General features: G+C 42.9%; 1 protein-coding gene across 1 annotated transcript in view; it reads left to right on the top strand.

The window, feature by feature from the left end:
- The window catches only part of LOC134586309 (G-protein coupled receptor family C group 6 member A-like), a 109944-nt gene extending 89382 nt beyond the window's left edge, over positions 1–20562 (top strand). Inside the window, exons 8-9 of the mRNA XM_063441789.1 lie at positions 19946–20240; positions 20479–20562. Coding sequence (XP_063297859.1) covers positions 19946–20240; positions 20479–20562 — 379 coding nt within the window. The remainder of the gene's footprint in view (positions 1–19945; positions 20241–20478) is intronic.
- Positions 20563–20994: the final 432 nt, after the last annotated feature.

Raw genomic sequence — 20994 nt, 5'->3', positions numbered from 1 at the left:
TCAGGGGGCAAGATAAATGTAACAAGTAAAAACCACTATACCTGATACTGTATGACAGGAAACCAAGTTGATACTTCCTGAAGTCTACTTGATAAAATGCAGAAGAGCCTAAAATCATGACATAGAGCTAAGTACCGTAACAAGGAAAAAATGCTGAGAGATAAAGTGAGTGACCAGTCATGCCTTTGGACAGTAATGTGCGTGACTTAAATGAACCGTGGTTGTTGAATTAGGGAAACAGACGTGAGAGGTGTGCGTGCTTACACTATAGGCATGCTTTTAATGGAAAATAATAAACGTATCGTATATTACAGGAGAACTATGTTAAAGCCAGAACAGTTACCTGCTGCATAAGGAACGGGTAAGTATGCACGAATAGGTAAAGTATTAGTAAAGGGAGTCTACCCCCACGTTTTTAGGCCCGAACGTGGGAAATAGCCGAACGCTATTTCCCACATTATACTTATGTAGACGTGCCGGAAGCCGGGTACCGTGACTAGGGAGAAGCCGGGTGGCAGGACAGGGGGTCGGAGGCAGAGGATACTGCTGGCGACAGGACTCCTGCTGGCGTCTGAAACTTTTTGGGTGTAAACTCGGACCAGAAGTGCTAGTTGCTAAGGTGAGTCAATCAGCTTGAACGGCAGAGGTGAGTATTGGCTGGGAGTTTAAGTAGGGGCCATAACTCTTCCCACAAATTCAGGCCTGATGGCCTTTTAACAAATACAAAGATAATGCACAAATGTAAGCAATCATGTAGTGCTCAAATAAAGAAAAACAGAGATTACACCAGGGAGATTATATTAAGAAACTGGTTTAGGAACACATACAGATATGGAAAAATGGGTTCCATGACTCACCTTGTAATGGACACTAGAAGCTGTACTGAATGTACATTACAGGAACTGATGTCACTCAAGCTTCTCATTCAGACCATGAGGTAAAACTGTATCCAGTATCCATAGTATCCATATTCACTTAACTTCCCTTTGTAATAAGATTTTCTCTGTATTTTCCCCTTCTTCCCCGTTTGGAGTTCGCAACCTGTCCAAGACTTGAAATTGTAGTTGAGACACATTTTGCGCATCTTCCTGAAATGCCTTATGACTAATAGATCTGAGATGCTGTTATATATAGATGTTTTATGTTTAGATATACGGTGTTTGGTTTTTCCTACCTAGCCCAAACCACAAGGGCATTTCAAGAGATGTCCCTAAGTTTGATCTGTTCATCAGTTCTAGGGTGAGTATACAACCCCTCTGATGATCCTTCTAGAGAAATTGCAGTTCAAGCATGGGTATGTACCATGCATTGGTTTAGAGAGAAACAACTGCTTCTTTTGTATGTGGGTTTCAGCTCGTACCGGTGGCAGAACTACTGCAGTCGAAGGGGTTGCAGCTGCGACCGGGCCCGTCACTCCAGGGGGCCTGTCCGCCCTACAGACTCCTGTGACCCTGGTGCCCGACGGCCATGTAATCCAGCCCTGGTCCGCATGGTATAGCTGCCAAGCCTGCACGTTCAGGGGCCCATCGGGTGGCCCATGCTGTTGGGGCCACCCGTTGTCAATGAACTTCTAGGGGACCCGGTCATTGCTGCGGTGCTTTAGCGGCGTGACCAGGACCCCTGTAATGAGGTCAACATGGGAGGAAGTGACTGCCCCAGTTACTCCACCTAGAAACCACCGAGCCGCGTGGGAGGAGGAAAGAGAGGAGGATGTCAGAGTGGGAACTCTGACTCCCATCAGCTGAACCTCAAGGAAAGTCACTCTTCTGCATGTAAAAGGTAGGAATTAGGAGGGTGACTAAAACATTTAGCATGTGTGTGTTTCTGTATGTATGTGTGTGTGTGTATATGTGTCTCTGTATGTGTGTGTGCATGTGTGTCTGTATGTATGTGTCTTTGTATGTATGTCTCTATATGTGTCTGTATGTATGTGTGTGTTTATATGTATGTGTCGTGTGTGTCTGTGTGTATGTGTGTGTCTACCAATGTATCTGTATGTGTGTCACTGTTTGTATCTGTATGAGTGTCATTGTGCGTATCTGAATGTTTGTCATTCAGTGTTTGTGTATCTACATGTGTGTCCATGTATGACAAATTGAAGGGCTGGGGGAGGGGGGAGAGAAGTAAACGGGGGGGGGGGGGCAATTTAAGCCCTGTGGTTTCTAGTTACACCTCTGGCTCATACTACCATGTCCAAATTGCCTCTCACGCTGTAGAATATACCAATTAAAATGAATTACGTTTTGTTTCTTAGCTGTCAATGGGCAATAGGTGCATACAAATTGGATGTGATTAGACTGGGTGGAGGTTGTAAGAGGTAGTCCCATTAAGAGAATTGGCCCTTTGTCTGGCTTTATTGAGAACATCTTGACTATAGCCCTTCTCCTAAAAAATCTTTCAGACATAGAGGATAAGCATTGTGCAAGTCCTTGCTAACAATACGGTGTACATGTAGAAATTAACTCTAGGGAATTGAATAGAAGGATGGAAACTGTGTGCATTCAATAGGTATTTGCATCCGTAGGTTTAGTATACACACCTGTACTTGCACCATTTGTTTGTTTAGAGGCAATCACATTTAGGATACTCATGTATGTACGTAGTGGGGAATCGCGATGCAGCATAATACATAAACCAACCCAATTCATCCCCCTTCTAAAATAATGACAGACAACGTAGTATGGATGAAACAGGCCACAGCATTTATTATAACATATAACAAATACTGTATGACACATCCATAATTTATTTAACCCCTTCAGGACCGGACTGTTTTTGCGATGTTTGTACGTTAAGGACCAGAGCTATTTTAACACTTGTGTGGTGTTTGTGTATAGCTGTAATTTTCCGCTCTCTCATTTACTGTTCCGATACAAATTATATATTATTTTTTTCAGGAAAATAAGGTCTTTCTTTACATACTATTATTTTTATCATGTCATATAATTTAATTAAAAAATAATAAAAAATATGGTTAAAAATTTTAAAACAAAAATTTTTTTTGACTTTTACTTAAAAAATCTTTTACTGATCTACAAAATTGAATGAAACAAACTGCTAAATAGATTCAAAATGTTGTCCTGAGTTTAAAAAAACGCAATGTTTATGTGTTTTTTGCTTTTATTTGCAAGTTATATGGCCATAAGTACAAGTAGGAAATTGCGGTTTCAAAATGTAAATTTTTCAAATGTATCAATAGTGACATTGTAACACTGTTATGTCATAAATCTCCAAAATTCACCTCACATGTATATATTTTTCTTAAACTAGATAACCCGGGGTATTCATCTAAAAATATTTTGATACTTTCTATGCAGCCATTTTACCACAAACCTTTGCCAAACTTTCCATAGGTAGTTTATTTATTTTTATTTTTTTTCACATACATTGCAATTCAGGTATAAATTCACAGATTCTGTTAGGTGTCACTACAAAACAACACCCCAATATGTGTTCAGCAACATCTCCCGAGTACAGGGACACCCCATGTTTAGGTGTGTTGGGTTGTTTGGGGGCTTAAAGGCCACATTTTGCAGGTGTGCATATCAGTTTCCCAGCTTGGAATTTTGACATGTAATCAACCTGCATGCATGTCCTATTTGGGACGTTTTTGAAGCTGGCCAATGTAATTTACTCCCATCAAACCATATATTTTTGAAAAGTAGACACCCTAGGGTATTTCACATGGTGGTATTTTTACACTTTCCATGCACTAATTCTACCACCAGGCTTTGTCAAATATTGAGTAAGTAATTTTTTTTCTGTTTTTTTCACACACATTGTACTTTAGGCATGAATTAACAGATCCTGTTATGTGTCATTGCCAAACAACACCCCGATATGTGTTCAGCAACATCTCCTGAGTACAGGGATACCCCCCATGTATAGGTGTGTTGGGTTGTTTGGGGGCTAAAAGGCCACATTTTGCAGGTGCGCATATCAGTTTCCCAACTTGGAATTTTGACATGTAGTCAACCTGCATGCATGTCCTATTTGGGACGTTTTTGAAGCCAGCCAATGTATTTTACCCCCATCAAACCATATATTTTTGAAAAGTAGACATCCAAGGGTATTTCACATGGTGGTATTTTAACACTTTCCATTCACTAATTCTACCACCAGGCTTTGTCAAACATTGAGTTAGTACATTTTTTTATGTTTTTTTCACACACATTGTACTTTAGGCATGAATTAACAGATTCTGTTATTTGTCACTGCCAAACAACACCCCAATATGTATTCAGCAACATCTCCCGGGTATAGGGATACCCCCCATGCAGGGCCGGCCTTAGGCATTTAGACGCCCTGTGCGAAAAATCTTCACAGCGCCCCCCCTCCCCCCCTCATCCATGTATGCTGTAATGTTTGTGTTGTCTGTGTATGTGATAGTAGGTGTGATGACTGTGTGTGATATGTATGCTATGTGTGATATTTGTAATGGGTGTATTAACAGTGTGTGATATACGTGTATTGGTTGTATGTGACACACACACACACACACACACACACACACAGAGTCAGACGGCCATACACACACACAGGCAGACAGTCATACACACACACACACAGACACACAAAGGCAGACAGTCAGTCATACACACAGACACAGACAGTAATACACACAGACACACACAGAGGCAGTCAGTCATACAGACAGTAATACACACAGACACACACAGAGGCAGACAGTAATACACACAGGCACACACACAGTCATACACACAGAGGCAGACAGTCATACACACACACACACGCAGACAGTCCTACACACAGAAACACACAGGCAGACATAGGCGTGCGCAGCCTATTGCATTAGGGTGTATATGTATGTGTGTATATATATATATATATATATATATATATGTATTTATTTACACACACACACACACACACTGCTGTGTGTGTGTGTGTGTGTGTGTGTGTGTGTGTGTAAGGGCGCTGTGTGTGTGTGCTGTATGTGTGTGGGTGCTGTATGTGGGTGTGGGTGCTGTGTGTGTGCTGTGGGGGTGCTGTATGTGTGTGTGCATGTGTGTAGGTGCTGTATGTGTGTGTGCGCTGTGTGAGGGTGCTGTATGTGTGTAGGTGCTGTGTGTGTGGGTGCTGTATGTGTGTGTTTGCGCTGTGTGAGGGTGCTGTATGTGTGTGGGTGCTGTATGTGTGTGGGTGCTGTATGTGTATAGGTGCTGTGTGTGTGGGTGCTGTATGTGTGTAGGTGCTGTGTGTGTGGGTGCTGTATGTGTGTGCTGTATGTGTGAAGGTGCTGTATGTGTGAAGGTGCTGTATGTGTGAAGGTGCTGTATGTGTGAAGGTGCTGTATGTGTGTGTGCTGTGTGAGGGTGCTGTGTGAGGGTGCTGTATGTGTGAAGGTGCTGTATGTGTGTGTGTGCTGTGTGAGGGTGCTGTATGTGTGTAGGTGCTGTGTGTGTGTGTGTGTGTGCTGTATGTGTGTGGGTGTTTGTGGGGGGTGGAGGTGGGGGTACATGACTCAATATCCCCCCTCCCTTCTTACCTTATGTAGGGAGGGGGGATTCTTCTTCCTGCTGCCTTCCCTGGTGGTCCAGTGGAGGTGAGGTGAGGTGCCGTTTAGTTAATATCCCCCCTCCCTTGTTACCTTATGTAGGGAGGGGGGACCATGCTACCGCCATCCCTGGTGGTCCAGTGGAGAGTGAACTCTACCCTGCGGGGCTAGAGTTCACTATCGCGAGATTTGAGCGTTGCTGCGGCAATGCTCAAATCTCGCGAGAGGAACCCGGCGGAGCTGCTGGCAAGACCTCCGCCGGTCCTCTCCTGCCTCCCTCCCTGCCTGTGGGTCGGTGGGGAGGGAGGCTGAGAGCAGAGCCGGCGCTCGGATAGCGCCGGCTCTGCATGAGCCGACAGCGGAGATCCTGAGATCTCCCCTCACGGTCTCAATACATAGGCGTGCTGCGGGGATTAGGGTGTGCCCAGGCACACCCGGCACACCCCGTGCGCACGCCTATGCAGGCAGACAGTCATACACACAGACACACAGAGGCAGACAGTCATACACACACACACAGACAGTAATACACACACAGAGGCAGACAGTCATACACACACACACACAGACAGTAATACACACACAGAGGCAGACAGTCATACACACAGACACACACAGGCAGACAGTCATACACAGACACACAGAGGCAGACAGTCATACACACACACACAGACACACACAGGCAGACAGTCATACACAGACACACAGAGGCAGACAGTCATACACACACACACACAGGTGTTCATTGTGGAGGCAGTGCAGCTCCTGGTGACTGTTTGGTGGGGAAGCAGGAACTCCTTCCTGCTTCCCCTGCATCAGTTTTCCGGCGCTTTTAGCTCCGCCCCCGCCGCACGGTAAGCTCCGCCCCCGCTGCAAATTAAAAAAAAAAAAAAAAAAAAAATTTTTTTTTTTTAAAATCCCGGCCGGCTGTGCGGCCGCACGGCGCCCCCTGCTCCATGGCGCCCTGTGCGGCCGCACAGCTCGCACACCCCTAAGGCCGGCCCTGCCCCCATGTATAGGTGTGTTGGGTTGTTTGGGGGCTAAAAGGCCACATTTTGCAGGTGCGCATATCAGCTTCCTAGCTTGGAATTTTGACATGTAGTCAACCTGGGTGCATGTCCTATTTGGGACATTTTTGAAGCCGGCCAATGTATTTTACCCCCATCAAACCATATATTTTTGAAAAGTATACATCCTAGAGTATTTCACATGGTGGTATTTTAACACTTCCCATACACTAATTCTACCACCAGGCTTTGTTAAAAATTGAGTTAATAATTTTTTTTCAGTTTTTTTCACACACATTGTACTTTAGACATGGATTAACATATGCTGTTATGTATCACTGCCAAACAACCACAATATGTGTTCAGCAAGATCTCCTGAATACAGTGATACCACCCATGCATAGGCTTGTCGGTTTCTATGGGGGCTAAAAGGCCACATTTGGCAGGTGCGCTTATCAGTTTTCCAAATTGGAATTTTGACATGTAATCAACCTGCGCCCATGTCCTATTTGAGCCAACGTATTTTACCCCCATCAAACCATATATTTTTGAAAAGTAGACAACCCAGGGTATTTTAAATAGTGGTATTTTAACACTTTTCATGCACTGAATTCTACCACCAGCCTTTGTCAAACCTTTGGGTAGTAATCTTTTTTTGTTTCTTTGTCACACACATTGTACTTTAGGCATGATTTAACAGATCCTGTTATGTGTCACTGCCAACACTGCCCAATATGTTCAGCAACATCTCCCAAGTACAGTGATATCCCCCATGTATTATGAAGTCTGAGATTTGTAAATTATCTGGTAAACAAACTCAGGCTGGAACTGCTGCAAAGCCACTGCCGCAGAGACATACTAGGAATGGCAAATGGATTACTGTAGGATCTGGTAGACTTGGAGTTGTGGATAAAAGGCATATTGCACAGTCTGTTGCTCTACATAATTCATTTTCTGCACTTTCAGAGTGTAGTGGTGTCATGGAGAGAGGCACTGAGGCTAGTGGTGTTGTGCAGAGAGGCACTGAGGCTAGTGGTGTTGTGCAGAGAGGCACTGAGGCTAGTGGTGTTGTGCAGAGAGGCACTGAGGCTAGTGGTGTTGTGCAGAGAGGCACTGAGGCTAGTGGTGTTGTGCAGAGAGGCACTGAGGCTAGTGGTGTTGTGCAGAGAGGCACTGAGGCTAGTGGTGTCGTGGAGAGAGGCACTGAGGCTAGTGGTGTTGTGCAGAGAGGCACTGAGGCTAGTGGTGTTGTGCAGAGAGGCACTGAGGCTAGTGGTGTTGTGCAGAGAGGCACTGAGGCTAGTGGTGTTGTGCAGAGAGGCACTGAGGCTAGTGGTGTTGTGCAGAGAGGCACTGAGGCTAGTGGTGTTGTGCAGAGAGGCACTGAGGCTAGTGGTGTTGTGCAGAGAGGCACTGAGGCTAGTGGTGTTGTGCAGAGAGGCACTGAGGCTAGTGGTGTTGTGCAGAGAGGCACTGAGGCTAGTGGTGTTGTGCAGAGAGGCACTGAGGCTAGTGGTGTTGTGAAGAGAGGCACTGAGGCTAGTGGTGTTGTGAAGAGAGGCACTGAGGCTAGTGGTTTTGTGAAGAGAGGCATTGAGGCTAGTGGTGTTGTGAAGAGAGGCATTGAGGCTAGTGGTGTTGTGCAGAGAGGCACTGAGGCTAGTGGTGTTGTGCAGAGAGGCTTGAAGACTATGGTGAGGCCTAATAGAAAGCAGTTGTTGGTGGGGGATTCCATCATAAGAGGTGTGGAGATGGACAATGGTGGTCTTGTGAGGTGTCTTCCCGGAGCTACTGCTCACAGAGACAGGAGACGTATCTGTAATATTGTTAAGCAAGCAAAGCAGGAAGGGGAATTGGATGTACTTGTCCATTTAGGGACAAATGACTTGGCTTTAAATGAGGTTTCAGAGGTTAAGGAAGTTTTTAGTGTTTTTGCCAATGATATACGGCAGGTTGCTTCCACATTGTCATTCTCTGAAGTTCTGCCTGTGCATAACACTCAGAATGACAGGCGGATGCGTATTAGGGACTTTAACTTGTGGCTTGGTGAATGGTGTCGGGAGCAAGGATTTGGCTTTATTGCTCATGGTAGCTCTGTTTGGAATGGAAATAAACTGTACAAAAAAGATGGTTTGCTTCTTTCTCAAAAGGGAACAAATGTTCTCAGTGAGCAGTTCAGAGGTTTTGCTAGGATGTATTTAAACTAGGAGGGGGGGCAAAAGGGTGATAAAACATCAATCCAATTGTCCCCCAAAACAAGGACAGAAGGTGCCTGTAGCAAGTGTGTTAAAAAATGATAAGCTTAGAGTCATGTCTACAAATGCTCGCAGTTTAGGGAATAAGATCCATGAACTTGTGGCAATAATGGCAACTGATAGTGTAGATTTAGTCGCTGTTACTGAGACATGGTATAATGAGAAAAATGACTGGGACATAGCAATACCAGGGTACTCTTTATATAGAAAAGACAGGGAAGGCAAGAAAGGGGGAGGGGTGGCCCTGTATGTAAAGAATAGCATAAAATCTAGCCTAATAAAGGTTAGTGAGGCGAACATAGAGTCAGTTTGGGTTACGTTAGAATTTGGTAATCACACAGTAACTCGTGTAGGTGTGATTTATAGGTCCCCAGGACAAATTGAAGAGTTAGATAATCTACTAGTTGAAGAAATAGCTAAAATGACAATGAAGGGGGAAGTTATCATCATGGGTGACTTTAATCTTCCTGATGTAAATTGGAAAACAAAAATAGCTACTTGTGCCAGGAGCACACATATTCTAAACTCCCTACTGGGATTGTCTCTAAAACAAGTCGTTGAGGAGCCAACTCATAAAGAGGCCATACTAGATTTAGTGTTAACAAATGGAGATTTGGTATCAGATATTACTGTAGGTGAAAGTTTAGGATCCAGTGATCATCAGTCAGTGTGGTTTAATATAAGAACAGTGACTGAGTCACACCACACAAAAACAAAAGTTTTAGACTTTAGAAAAACAGACTTTTCCAAAATTAGAATATGTGTAAAGGAGTCATTATCAAACTGGAGCAATTTAAATGGAGTCCAAAAGAAATGGGATTATTTAAAAGTTGCACTACTGAAGGCAACAGAAAATTGCATTAGGCTTGTCAGTAAAAGCAAAAAACTCAAGAAACCACTGTGGTACTCCACAGATGTAGCCACAATAGTAAAAAACAAAAAGTTAGCATTTAGTAATTATAAAAAAACCCAGAGTGAGGAAGACAGAATGACCTATAAGATTAGGCAGAAAGAGGCTAAGCAAGTTATAAGAGCTTCCAAATCACACACAGAAGAGAAAATAGCACAGTCAGTAAAAAAGGGGGACAAAACCTTTTTTAGATACATAAATGAGAAAAGAAAAGTAAAACAAGGATTAGTTAGATTAAAAACAAAAGAAGGAAGGTATGTAGATGAGGATAAAGGTCTAGCTGACTGCCTCAATGAATATTTTTGTTCGGTATTTACAGATGAAAATGAAGGAAAGGGACCTCAGTTAAGAAAAAGGATAAATGAGTCATTTATTACACGTGAGTTTACAGAGGAAGAGGTTCTATTTCAACTGTCAAAAGTAAAGACAAATAAGTCAATGGGACCTGATGGAATACACCCAAAGCTATTAAAAGAGCTTAGTGGTGTACTAGCAAAACCATTAACAGATTTATTTAACCAATCATTGATAACAGGAGTAGTCCCAGAAGATTGGAAGTTAGCGAATGTTGTGCCCATTCACAAGAAAGGTAATAGGGAGGAGTCGGGCAACTATAGGCCAGTAAGCCTAACTTCAGTAGTGGGGAAAGTGATGGAAACCATGTTAAAGGATAGGATTGTTGAACATCTAAAAACACATGGATTTCAAGATCAGAGACAACATGGGTTTACTTCAGGGAGATCATGCCAAACTAATCTTATTGATTTTTTTGATTGGGTAACTAAAATAATAGATCAGGGTGGTGCAGTAGACATTGCTTACCTCGATTTCAGTAAGGCTTTTGACACTGTTGCACATAGAAGGCTTATCAACAAACTACAATCTTAATCTTTGAGTTTGGATTCCAATATTGTTGAATGGGTAAGGCAGTGGCTGAGTGACAGGCAACAGAGGGTTGTAGTCAATGGAGTATATTCGAAGCTTGGGCTTGCCACCAGTGGGGTACCTCAGGGGTCTGTACTTGGACCCATTCTCTTTAATATTTTTATTAGTGATATTGCAGAAGGTCTTGATGGTAAGGTGTGTCTTTTTGCGGATGATACTAAGATATGTAACAGGGTTGATGTTCCAGGAGGGATAAGCCAAATGGAAAATGATTTAGGTAAACTAGAAAAATGGTCAGAGTTGTGGCAACTGACATTTAATGTGGATAAGTGCAAGATAATGCATCTTGGACGTAAAAACCCAAGGGCAGAGTACAGAATATTTGATAGAGTCCTAACCTCAACATCTGAGGAAAGGGATTATTTCTGATGACTTAAAGGTAGGCAGACAATGTAATAGAGCAGCAGGAAATGCTAGCAGAATGCTTGGTTGTATAGGGAGAGGTATTAGTAGTAGAAAGAGGGAAGTGCTCATCCCATTGTACAGAACACTGGTGAGACCTCACTTGGAGTACTGTACACAGTACTGGAGACCCTATCTTCAGAAGGATATTGATACCTTAGAGAGAGTTCAAAGAAGGGCTACTAAACTGGTTCATGGATTGCAGGATAAAACTTACCAGGAAAGGTTAAAGGATCTTAACATGTATAGCATGGAGGAAAGACGAGACAGGGAGGATATGATAGAAACATTTAAATACATAAAGGGAATCAACACAGTAAAGGAGGAGACTATATTTAAAAGAAGAAAAACTACCACAACAAGAGGACATAGTCTTAAATTAGAGCGACAAAGGTTTAAAAATAATATCAGGAAGTATTACTTTACTGAGAGGGTAGTGGATGCATGGAATAGCCTTCCAGCTGAAGTGGTAGAGGTTAACACAGTAAAGGAGTTTAAGCATGCGTGGGATAGGCATAAGGCTATCCTAACTATAAGATAAGGCCAGGGACTAATGAAAGTATTTAGAAAACTGGGCAGACTAGATGGGCCGAATGGTTCTTATCTGCCTTCACATTCTATGTTTCTATGTTTCTATTAGGTTGCTGGGTTGTTTGGGGGCCAAAAGGCAACAATCAGAACTTGTACATGTCAGTTTTTCAACTTGATATATAGGTATGCTTGGTCTATCTTCAGTTGGACATATTTTTGCACCCCCTAGTTAATGTTACCATCATGACAGTATATATAGTATACATTTTTTTAACGTAGACATAAAAAGTTATAGAAGATGGGGTGTTTTGACTTCTTTCCCCCAACCATTTTGCCACCCAAAGAAAGTGTAGTGGTAATTTTTTTAATTCTGGTTTTTATGCACACGTCATCTGGTTTTGACCAGCTGGTTATGTGTTACTGCCAGAAAACTTGTTAGACCAAATGTGCAGGTAGCAAATGTACATTTAGCAGCAATCTTTAAACTGACTCCCGCAAATAAAATCTAACTGGAGATTTGGGGGAAGGAAACTAACTAACAAAAAATGGCTGCTTTCCAAAGAAACAAAAAATCTAATAAAAATTCAGGAACACTTCTTAAAACTGTTCTGTGTGGTACAGCTTGAAACATGTTCCTACACACAGTCCTGGTTTCGAAGGGCAATCAGGACAGGGAAAAGTGGTGTCTGTCCTTTTCCTGTTATACAGACCCGGCAACATTTCTGTGGGGGGGGGGGGGGGAGGGGGAGGGGGAGGGTTTCTAGCAGTTGGCAGTAACTTAAAAATAAAATGTCTGGACTCAGCTTGTACCGTTGTTGGTGCTTGTCCATCTCCATAAATTGTTAAAGAAATTATTTTCAACTGAAATTGGAGAAAGGTGGTTTTCCCTGGGTTATTTAAAAAAAAAAATGAGTTGGGGTTGCTATTTGCATCAGATAGCCACCTTTTTATACCATGCTTTGGTTTTTCCTAAGATAAGATATGGCTGCATCAGCTGATCAGCCAAATCAACACCCCCATGTACTTATAATACGCCCTGATGCAAAACGGTTTGGATGGTGGTTAGCATGTTGACATCCTTCCTGTCCCTAAATTTTAGTGCAAGCACTTCAGCTTTGCGAAGTGCTTTACATTCGATTTTTTTTTACATTTTGCCACTATGAGAGATCGTGGAAAGTCTTTGGAATTTTTTCTGGCAGTGCCGCAGGCCAGTGTTTTAAACAGACGGACACTACTATAAAAATTATCACCATAAAGGTGGTAACCTTTATTAAACAAGGGGTTTAGTAGGTCCCATACAAGTTTCCCACTTGTCCCCAGGGAGTGAGGACAGCCAGGAGGGTCCAGTTGACCATCTTTCCCCTCATATACACGAAAGGCAAACGTGTATCCACTTTCGCTCTTGCACAGTTTGTACAGTTTTATGCCATACCTAGAGCGCTTTGAGGGGATGTATTGTCTGAACCCTAATCTCCCTTTGTATTTCATTAGAGACTCATCTATGGATACATTTTGTTGGGGGGTATAAACATCTGAAAATTTGTCCTGAAAATGGTCTAGCAGTGGGCGTCTTTTATAAAGCCTATCGTATTGGGGGTGATCTCTAGGGTGACAGAGGGTATTGTCACTGAAATGTAAACATCTCAGCAGTAATTCGTATCTGGCTCTAGGCATGGTTTGGGAGAATACTGGACTAGACATTATTGGGTTGGTGCTCCAGTATGAGCGAATCGATGGCTTCTTTATAATCCCCATGAGCATTGTAAGAGCCCAGAATTTTTTAAGCTCTGGGACATCTGTGGGATGCCAGTCATGCTCCCTGACTGTATAGCTACCTGGATTGTTATCAATAAATTGGGTAGCATACAAGTTAGTCTGGGAAGCAATCTCCTCCCAGATGGTATCCCCTTAAAAATAGTTCTACATACTGCATTGGGGAGAAGCCATCCACATTAACATTAATGCCTGCGTTGGCACTAAGAGGGGGGACGTTGGGTTCGGCTAACTGTGGAGGTATCCAGTCCTCCTCCACATTCGGCGTAGCAGAGGAAGCACAGCTTCTTTCTTCAGCCAGCTCACACACAGATGGCATGTCGTCTTGACTAGACGTGTCAGAAAACTGACCTGGGTCAAAATCTGACGCAGTGTCAGTGGCGTCAGAGTCTGACGCCAAGAAGGCTTATGCCTCCTGCAAGTTATACATACGCTGAATGTTTTACACACGACTAAAACAAATTACAAACACACAAAAAAAAATTATACTTTTTTTTATACTAAAATTGACTTGACAGCAATCCCTAAACTAACTCCTGTCACAAAAATCTAATGGAGATTTGGGGGAAGGAAACTGACTGACTAAGACAGACCAACACAGACCAAAACAGACCAAGACAGACCAAAACACAGATTTTTAAAACAAATGTAACCCTTTAAGGGCAAAAAAAAAAAAATACAGACAGTACAAATGCACTGCTGTAACAGATCTGGCAGGGAAGGGGTTAAAAAGGATTTGTTATTCACTTTAGATACTGTATAAAGCTCTGGAACACTTCTGCTGCAACAAACTATCATGATCTCTGTCCCTCTCGCCTCACAAAACGCTACAGAGGAGAGAGGGGCAGAGATCACTGTCAAAGTGAGTGTTTGTAACACCCACTTTGACAGCAGCCAATTGTGAGCGATCGCGGATCGCTCACATGCAGGAATTGGCTGTTACTATCTGCCTGGGATGTCTGCAGATAGTTACAGCGTTATACTGGAGGGAGCGATCTTTGATCGCTTCCCGCAGCCCGTTTTTCGCTATGACGGTTCAGGACCGTCAGCGGTCCAAACGCACGTTTTACCACTGACGGTCCTGAACCGTCAGTGGTCCTGAAGGGGTTAATACTTTCTCTTGTTTTCTGTAACCAAAACGTTAAACATAAATAACCATAACTTAACATATATATGCATATAACTTAAACATAGTGTCATACAGTAAACCCAACCATCCTTGCCAATAAACTGACCATGTGCCTATGTACCACTTCCTCTCACCTCCCCCCTCGTCATACAAATAATTTCCTTCCAGTGCCTGCCATCAGCCAACCTGATCTACGCTCGATGGGCACGACATCACAGGTAACCTAAGGTTAACCCTTTAAAGCAGGGGAAGTTGAGACCTTAAAAACCTTAAAAACGTGTTCATCTCATTCCATATACTTAAACGTAACCCCTCAAACTCAATTGGCAAGGACATACCCCCGGCTAGCTAGACTAAACATACTAATAGGGAGGGAAGCTGTTTGCTGGCCCGAATCCCAAGTGGCACTGAGATAAGACCTCCCCCACACTAACTTACACTGAACATAATCCCACCCACACATTCTTTCCCAGAACATAATCCCACCCACACATTCTTTCCCAACCAATCCCCTGCATCTATCCCCACACTCATACTTAGCTGCGCTATCTCCCCAGGGCCTTACTCGTGATATTGTCAACTGTATGGGTTAACTTGAAGGTGAACTTGATAGATGTTTGAGTTCATCATATGCCTTTTGGACCCATTCCGATGCATTTCTCCAGTTTCACATATAGGTTATAGGTTTTGTTTATGTTGTTTATTGAGAACTTTACATCCATGATAATGGTAAATCTCTATAGTTTAGGAGAATTTTAAAATGTAGTCCAGGTACACAACCAGGGGCATATTAGCCGCGAGGCAAACAAGGCATTTGCCTTGGGCGGCATTTTTCAGGGGGCGGCAAAAAAAGCCGCCCCCAAATGCCCAGGGCAAATGCCTTGTTAGCCTTGCGGCTAACAAGGCATGCTGGGCGGCCGGCGGGCTGCTGGGCAGTGCGGGTAGGTGGGCGGCCGGCGAGGGAGCACTTCCTCTGAGCGGTCTGCTCAGCTCCCTCGCGCGCCGCAGAGTGAGGCTGGGAGCCGGAATATGACGTCATATTCCGGCTCCGCCTCCCAGCATCACTCTGCGGCGCGCGAGGGAGCTGAGCAGACCGCTCAGAGGAAGTGCTCCCTCGCCGGCCGCCCACCTACCCGCACTGCCCAGCAGCCACTGGACCACCAGGGAGACAGATACCCCCCCCCCCCAGCATTCCCAAAGGTAAGGAGGCTGGGGGGGTTAAATTTAAAAAAAAATGTATTAAATATGTGAGTGATTGAGTGTGTTTGTATGTCTGTGTATGTCTGTTAGTGTGTCTGTGTGTGTGTGTCTGTTAGTGTGTGTGTGTGTATGTCTGTAAGTGTGTGTCTGTTAGTGTGTGTATGTCTGTAAGTGTGTGTGTGTATGTCTGTTAGTGTGTCTGTGTGTGTGTCTGTTAGTGTTTGTGTGTGTGTTTGTGTATGTCAGTGTGTGTGTGTATGTCAGTGTGTGTGTGTCTGTTAGTGTGTGTCTGTTAGTGTGTGTGTGTGTATGTATGTCAGTGTGTGTGTGTGTTAGTGTGTGTGTGTTAGTGTGTGTGTGTGTGTCTGTTAGTGTGTCTGTGTGTGTGTGTCTGTTAGTGTGTGTCTGTTAGTGTGTGTGTTAGTGTGTGTGTGTGTCTGTTAGTGTGTGTGTGTATGTCTGTTAGTGTGTGTGTATGTCTGTTAGTGTGTGTATGTCTGTAAGTGTGTGTGTGTATGTCTGTTAGTGTGTCTGTGTGTGTGTCTGTTAGTGTGTGGGTCTGTGTGTGTGTCTGTTAGTGTGTGTGTTTGTGTGTGTGTGTGTGTATGTCAGTGTGTGTGTGTGTGTTAGTGTGTGTGTATGTCTGTTAGTGTGTGTGTGTTTGTGTGTGTGTGTGTGTGTGTGTGTCAGTGTGTGTGTGTGTTAGTGTGTGTGTATGTCTGTTAGTGTGTGGGTCTGTGTGTGTCTGTTAGTGTGTGTGTGTGTGTGTGTGTATGTCAGTGTGTGTGTATGTCTGTTAGTGTGTGTGTGTATGTCTGTTAGTGTGTGTGTGTATGTTAGTGTGTCTGTGTGTGTGTGTCTGTTAGTGTGTGTGTGTGTGTGTCTGTTAGTGTGTGGGTCTGTGTGTGTGTGTGTGTGTGTGTGTGTTAGTGTGTGTGTGTGTGTGTATGTCAGTGTGTGTGTGTGTGTGTTAGTGTGTGTGTCTGTAAGTGTGTGTGTATGTTAGTGTGTTTGTCTGTTAGACTGTGTGTGTGTCTGTTAGTGTGAGTGTGTGTGTGTGTGTGTATCTGCTAGTGAGTGTGTGTGTCTGTTAGTGAGTGTGTCTGTTAGTGTGTGTGTGTTTCTGTTACCTAGTGTATGTGTATTTGTCAGTGAATGTGTGTGTGTGTATTTAGAAGGCGGGACGGGGGAAGGGTTGGGTGGGGGTGGCGCGGGTGGGGGGGAGGGTTGGGTGGGGGTGGCGTGGGCGGGAGGGGGGTGCCTGAGTTTTGTCCTGCCTAGGGCAGCACAAAACCAGGATACACCACTGTACACAACCACATATTGATCAAGCAAATCACTAAATATATATAAGTGGCAGGGGCATTACACAGTCCACAGGGCATGACAAGTACTCAAAATGATCATATCTGGTTCTGAAGATTGTTCTCTTTTCATCCCCTTTCCTTGCTGAGAGTAAGTTATAGGACCCTCGTAGGTCTAGCTTGGCATATACAGAAGCTGTCTTGAGTTGTTTAATCAATTATGGTATGGATAGTGATTTTCTTTTATTGAAATATTATTCAAGTTTCTGTAATCCACCTGTGGTCTTGGGCCACCAATAAGATCTGTATAGCAAAATTGGTCACAGGAACTGCACTCACTCCCAGCGGCCACAGGTGCTCTGGAACAGGACCAGCAATCCCAACACGTTAAGGCAGCAAAAAAGATTTCCAGGCACTCAGAGTGTAAAAGCCGCAGGCAGATTTATTGTAACAAAACAGACAGCAACGTTTCGACCTACCAAGAGGTCTTTGCATAAAGACCTCTTGGTAGGTCGAAACGTTGCTGTCTGTTTTGTTACAATAAATCTGCCTGCGGCTTTCATACTTTGAGTGCCTGGAAATCTTTTTTTGCCGCCATTAAGATCTGGACTTTTTTTTTTTGTATACAAGATTTTACCATTATATGAGAAAGCAGAGTACAACTAAAGTGACACGAGTAATATACTTACCTTGACAGAAATTAGCAGCACCTTCCATGTTATAGCGCTCATACTAGGTGAACTGGGCCTGTTCTGAAACTAGAAGAGATATCACTTTACATCAGTGATGACCACTATATAGTTCACATATCACTATAGAGGTGCAGTTCATGTAGCGATACTCTAATACGGGCAAACAGGAAAGTATAGTTAAAGGTTTCATGAATACTAACATGTCACTTCGTTAATGCTACTGGCTGCTTAGGTGGAACACTTGCTACATTGCTCCACTCTAGATCTGCCCCTTTGATATATAGAACTATACACAAATAACTATAACATTCACCAAGTGTCTTAGCATTTTCCAGCAATCAATATATTTCTAATGTGTTTAACAATTTTTTAAAGTTGTTGTTTGTAGCGGAGAGCTGATATTCCACAGCTATTCTCCACTTAAGATCCCAGTGAGGAACAAGTATTATAGATCCATAGAGTAGTACTTCCAGCAGGTAAAACAATACAGAAATATCCCAATAGCACTCCCAATAACTGGACGACACACAGTATCAGGAGCAGAACTCAAATCTTTTAATCACACACTTTCTTATAAAGGGTTCTCCCTTGCAAGGGAGGGATTTACAATAATTAGTACAGTGTCCAATAGTACAGTAGTTACCTTCCATACCTCTCCTCCCCTCAGTGTGACACATAATCCACTTATAACTATTCCACTATTACCCCGATTCTGGATATACCCCAAAACAGCCTGGTACAGTTATTTAAATGGAACCCCCTGGTAGCCTTGATATGGGTGACTAACATATCCAAAATTCACCCAGATCGGACCAGGGGTTCGGGAGTTAGGTGGAGGGTGTAATTTGACCGAAAGCACACGAGGTGGTATCCGAAAAGGGTTCCATGCATTTTGGCCCTGCGGTCGGTCTTCGTTCGGGAGGTGAATTACCTAGAAAATACTGCCATCCATGGTTAATTTTCCCTTTGTACGAATTCCCTCGTTCGGCACTTTAAAACTACCGAACGGGGTTCTGATTAATCTTCCCGTTCAGGAGTTATGGAGCTCTGGAGGTCTCAGCGGTGTTCGGGTAATCGAGTGGCCGATTTGAGTTCCAGACACTGGACGGCCAAACACCGCTGAGATTCGTATGCGTAAGATGGCCGCCGCCACGTGTACGCATACGAATGGTGGCCACCCAGATACATACGTAACGAGCCTATTAACTTGCGGTCAGCGAAAGTGTGAACCTTAATAGCTGCCACACTTCTCTCTGGGGTGGTCCGTCAGTTCGGTAGTTTCCATTCGTATAGCGTATGGATGGAAACTACCAAATAACATACGTTAAATACATAGAAATACACTAGCAATGCGAAAAATACTATACGAATAACATACTGAGCACAGTTACATACGAATGGTACAGGACAGGCTTAATGTATTCCGCTACATTGTTCTATAAGAAGTCATAGATTCCAACCTATCATACACGCCTAGTGATCAGGCAACTCCATTCGAGATGGATCCAACCTTGTGGGCGCTCTCTAAGGAGGGGGTAATATATCATGCCTTTCACTCAAATTTATTTTAAAAGCAGTTATATCTAAAGGTCTATTCATAAGCCCGGTCACAAGCTTGTGTGTCCTACTTAATATGTTACTTAAGAAATGATTAACCTGGTTTATGAATGTAATGTATTGTTATGGACGTAAATTAGGATTAGTAAAATGTCTATTTACTTTGTGCATTTGTGCTCATTATTTACTGTTAACCTGGCTGCTAGAGCAACCCCTCCCCTCCTGTGTTCACTAACTGCTCCCCCTCCCATCGACTAACTACCTTGTGTAACAAGATGGCGCTGGAATCTGGAGAACTCCATGATAACAGTAACATCACGCCCTGTAGCTTGTGCATTAAATAAGACACTTAACACTTAACCAATTAAAGATGTATTTTCTCTGAAATCTTGCTTTCTGCATATGACGTATTTCTGTCTTTATAAGGGGCTCCCCGCCCCCCTGATTAAAACATTCCGAAATGTTTCATCAACCTGAAACTTGTGTCTGGTGTGATTTACTTCAGAGCGTGCACACATTTTATTTTAACAATTTGGACAGGGGTAGATATTCAAATAATCAAACACTTGATTTGATCCACAACAGTATGAAAAATAACAAAATATATTCAGTATATGTTTTATGTAGATATTCTGTTAGCTAAAGAATTTATGCATGCATACTTCATGGACATTCTCTGCAACTCAATTTTTTTTTTCTTTATTTCTAAATATCTTTTCTAGCTTAAACGAAGACATGGTTGTTAATGCCTTTGCTATGATGTATTCTATTGAAGAGATTAATAATTCCACTCTCTTGCCTGGGATTAAATTGGGTTATGCAATCTATGACTCGTGTTCTGATGTCTCCAAAGCCATTCAGTCAACAATAAAACTATTTCCAGAATTGAACTCACTGTACAACTCTCCAAAATGCAGCTCTGAAATAATGCCTACTGTGAAAGCAGTCGTAGGAGAAATGAATTCAGAAATTTCTATTGCAATTTCTCGCATTCTCAGTCTTCACTCTATACCTCAGGTAAAAACACAAAAATGGACATTGATGTAATGTGTTTCCTATATACAGAAAAATGCAGACAGAAATTATAAGTCAGAGTATCAAAATAAATTATTGTCAGCCACAGTCGTCTTTAACTCAGGGCAAAAAGGGCACCTGTCCATGGACCGGGACATCTGCAGAGGATCAGGGCAGTTAATCCTTGTGTCAAGCATTTTCTGCTTCTTTTCTTTCTTTTTTTAACACCCTCCTTCCCCAGAGCTCCTGTTCTAAATTTACTGAGATCCATTTCTGTCTAGTGCTAAGAGAGAAAGGGAACCTGCGCTTTGTGAGAATGAGGTAATCATTGGTACACATCTGTTGGCTGAAGCCCTGAGGAAAACATACTGGGTTATTCACTAAGGTGGGAATTGTCAGAAATTCACTAGAGATTAAACTAGTCTCTGTAGCTTGAATGAGATCCCTATTCAGAGGGAAACCAATCAGAGGGGAATTAATCCATAATTTTACCAAAACCTGGATTGCTAGTGATGGCTGGTCTTGCTCAAGCAATATGGCTAACATTCCAGATATTAAAAAGGATAGAACTATACTTGTAGTAAATGTCTGTGGAGAAATATTTTAGATTTTAAAGATTATCTACAAAATCTTGCTTCAGAGGAAGAACACCTCTCTTCCTTTTTCTAGTTGGGGAAGTTTCTGTTTCATGTTGCATTATTAATAGACTTTTTTTTCTAAAGTAGCTTATTGTGCTAACTTGTGCCCATTTATCTAC

The sequence above is a fragment of the Pelobates fuscus genome, chromosome 2 (assembly GCF_036172605.1).
Source record: "Pelobates fuscus isolate aPelFus1 chromosome 2, aPelFus1.pri, whole genome shotgun sequence".
Lineage (NCBI taxonomy): Eukaryota > Metazoa > Chordata > Amphibia > Anura > Pelobatidae > Pelobates > Pelobates fuscus.
The sequence above is the reverse complement of the archived record's forward strand: the minus strand, read 5'-3'. Positions and strand labels throughout refer to the sequence as shown.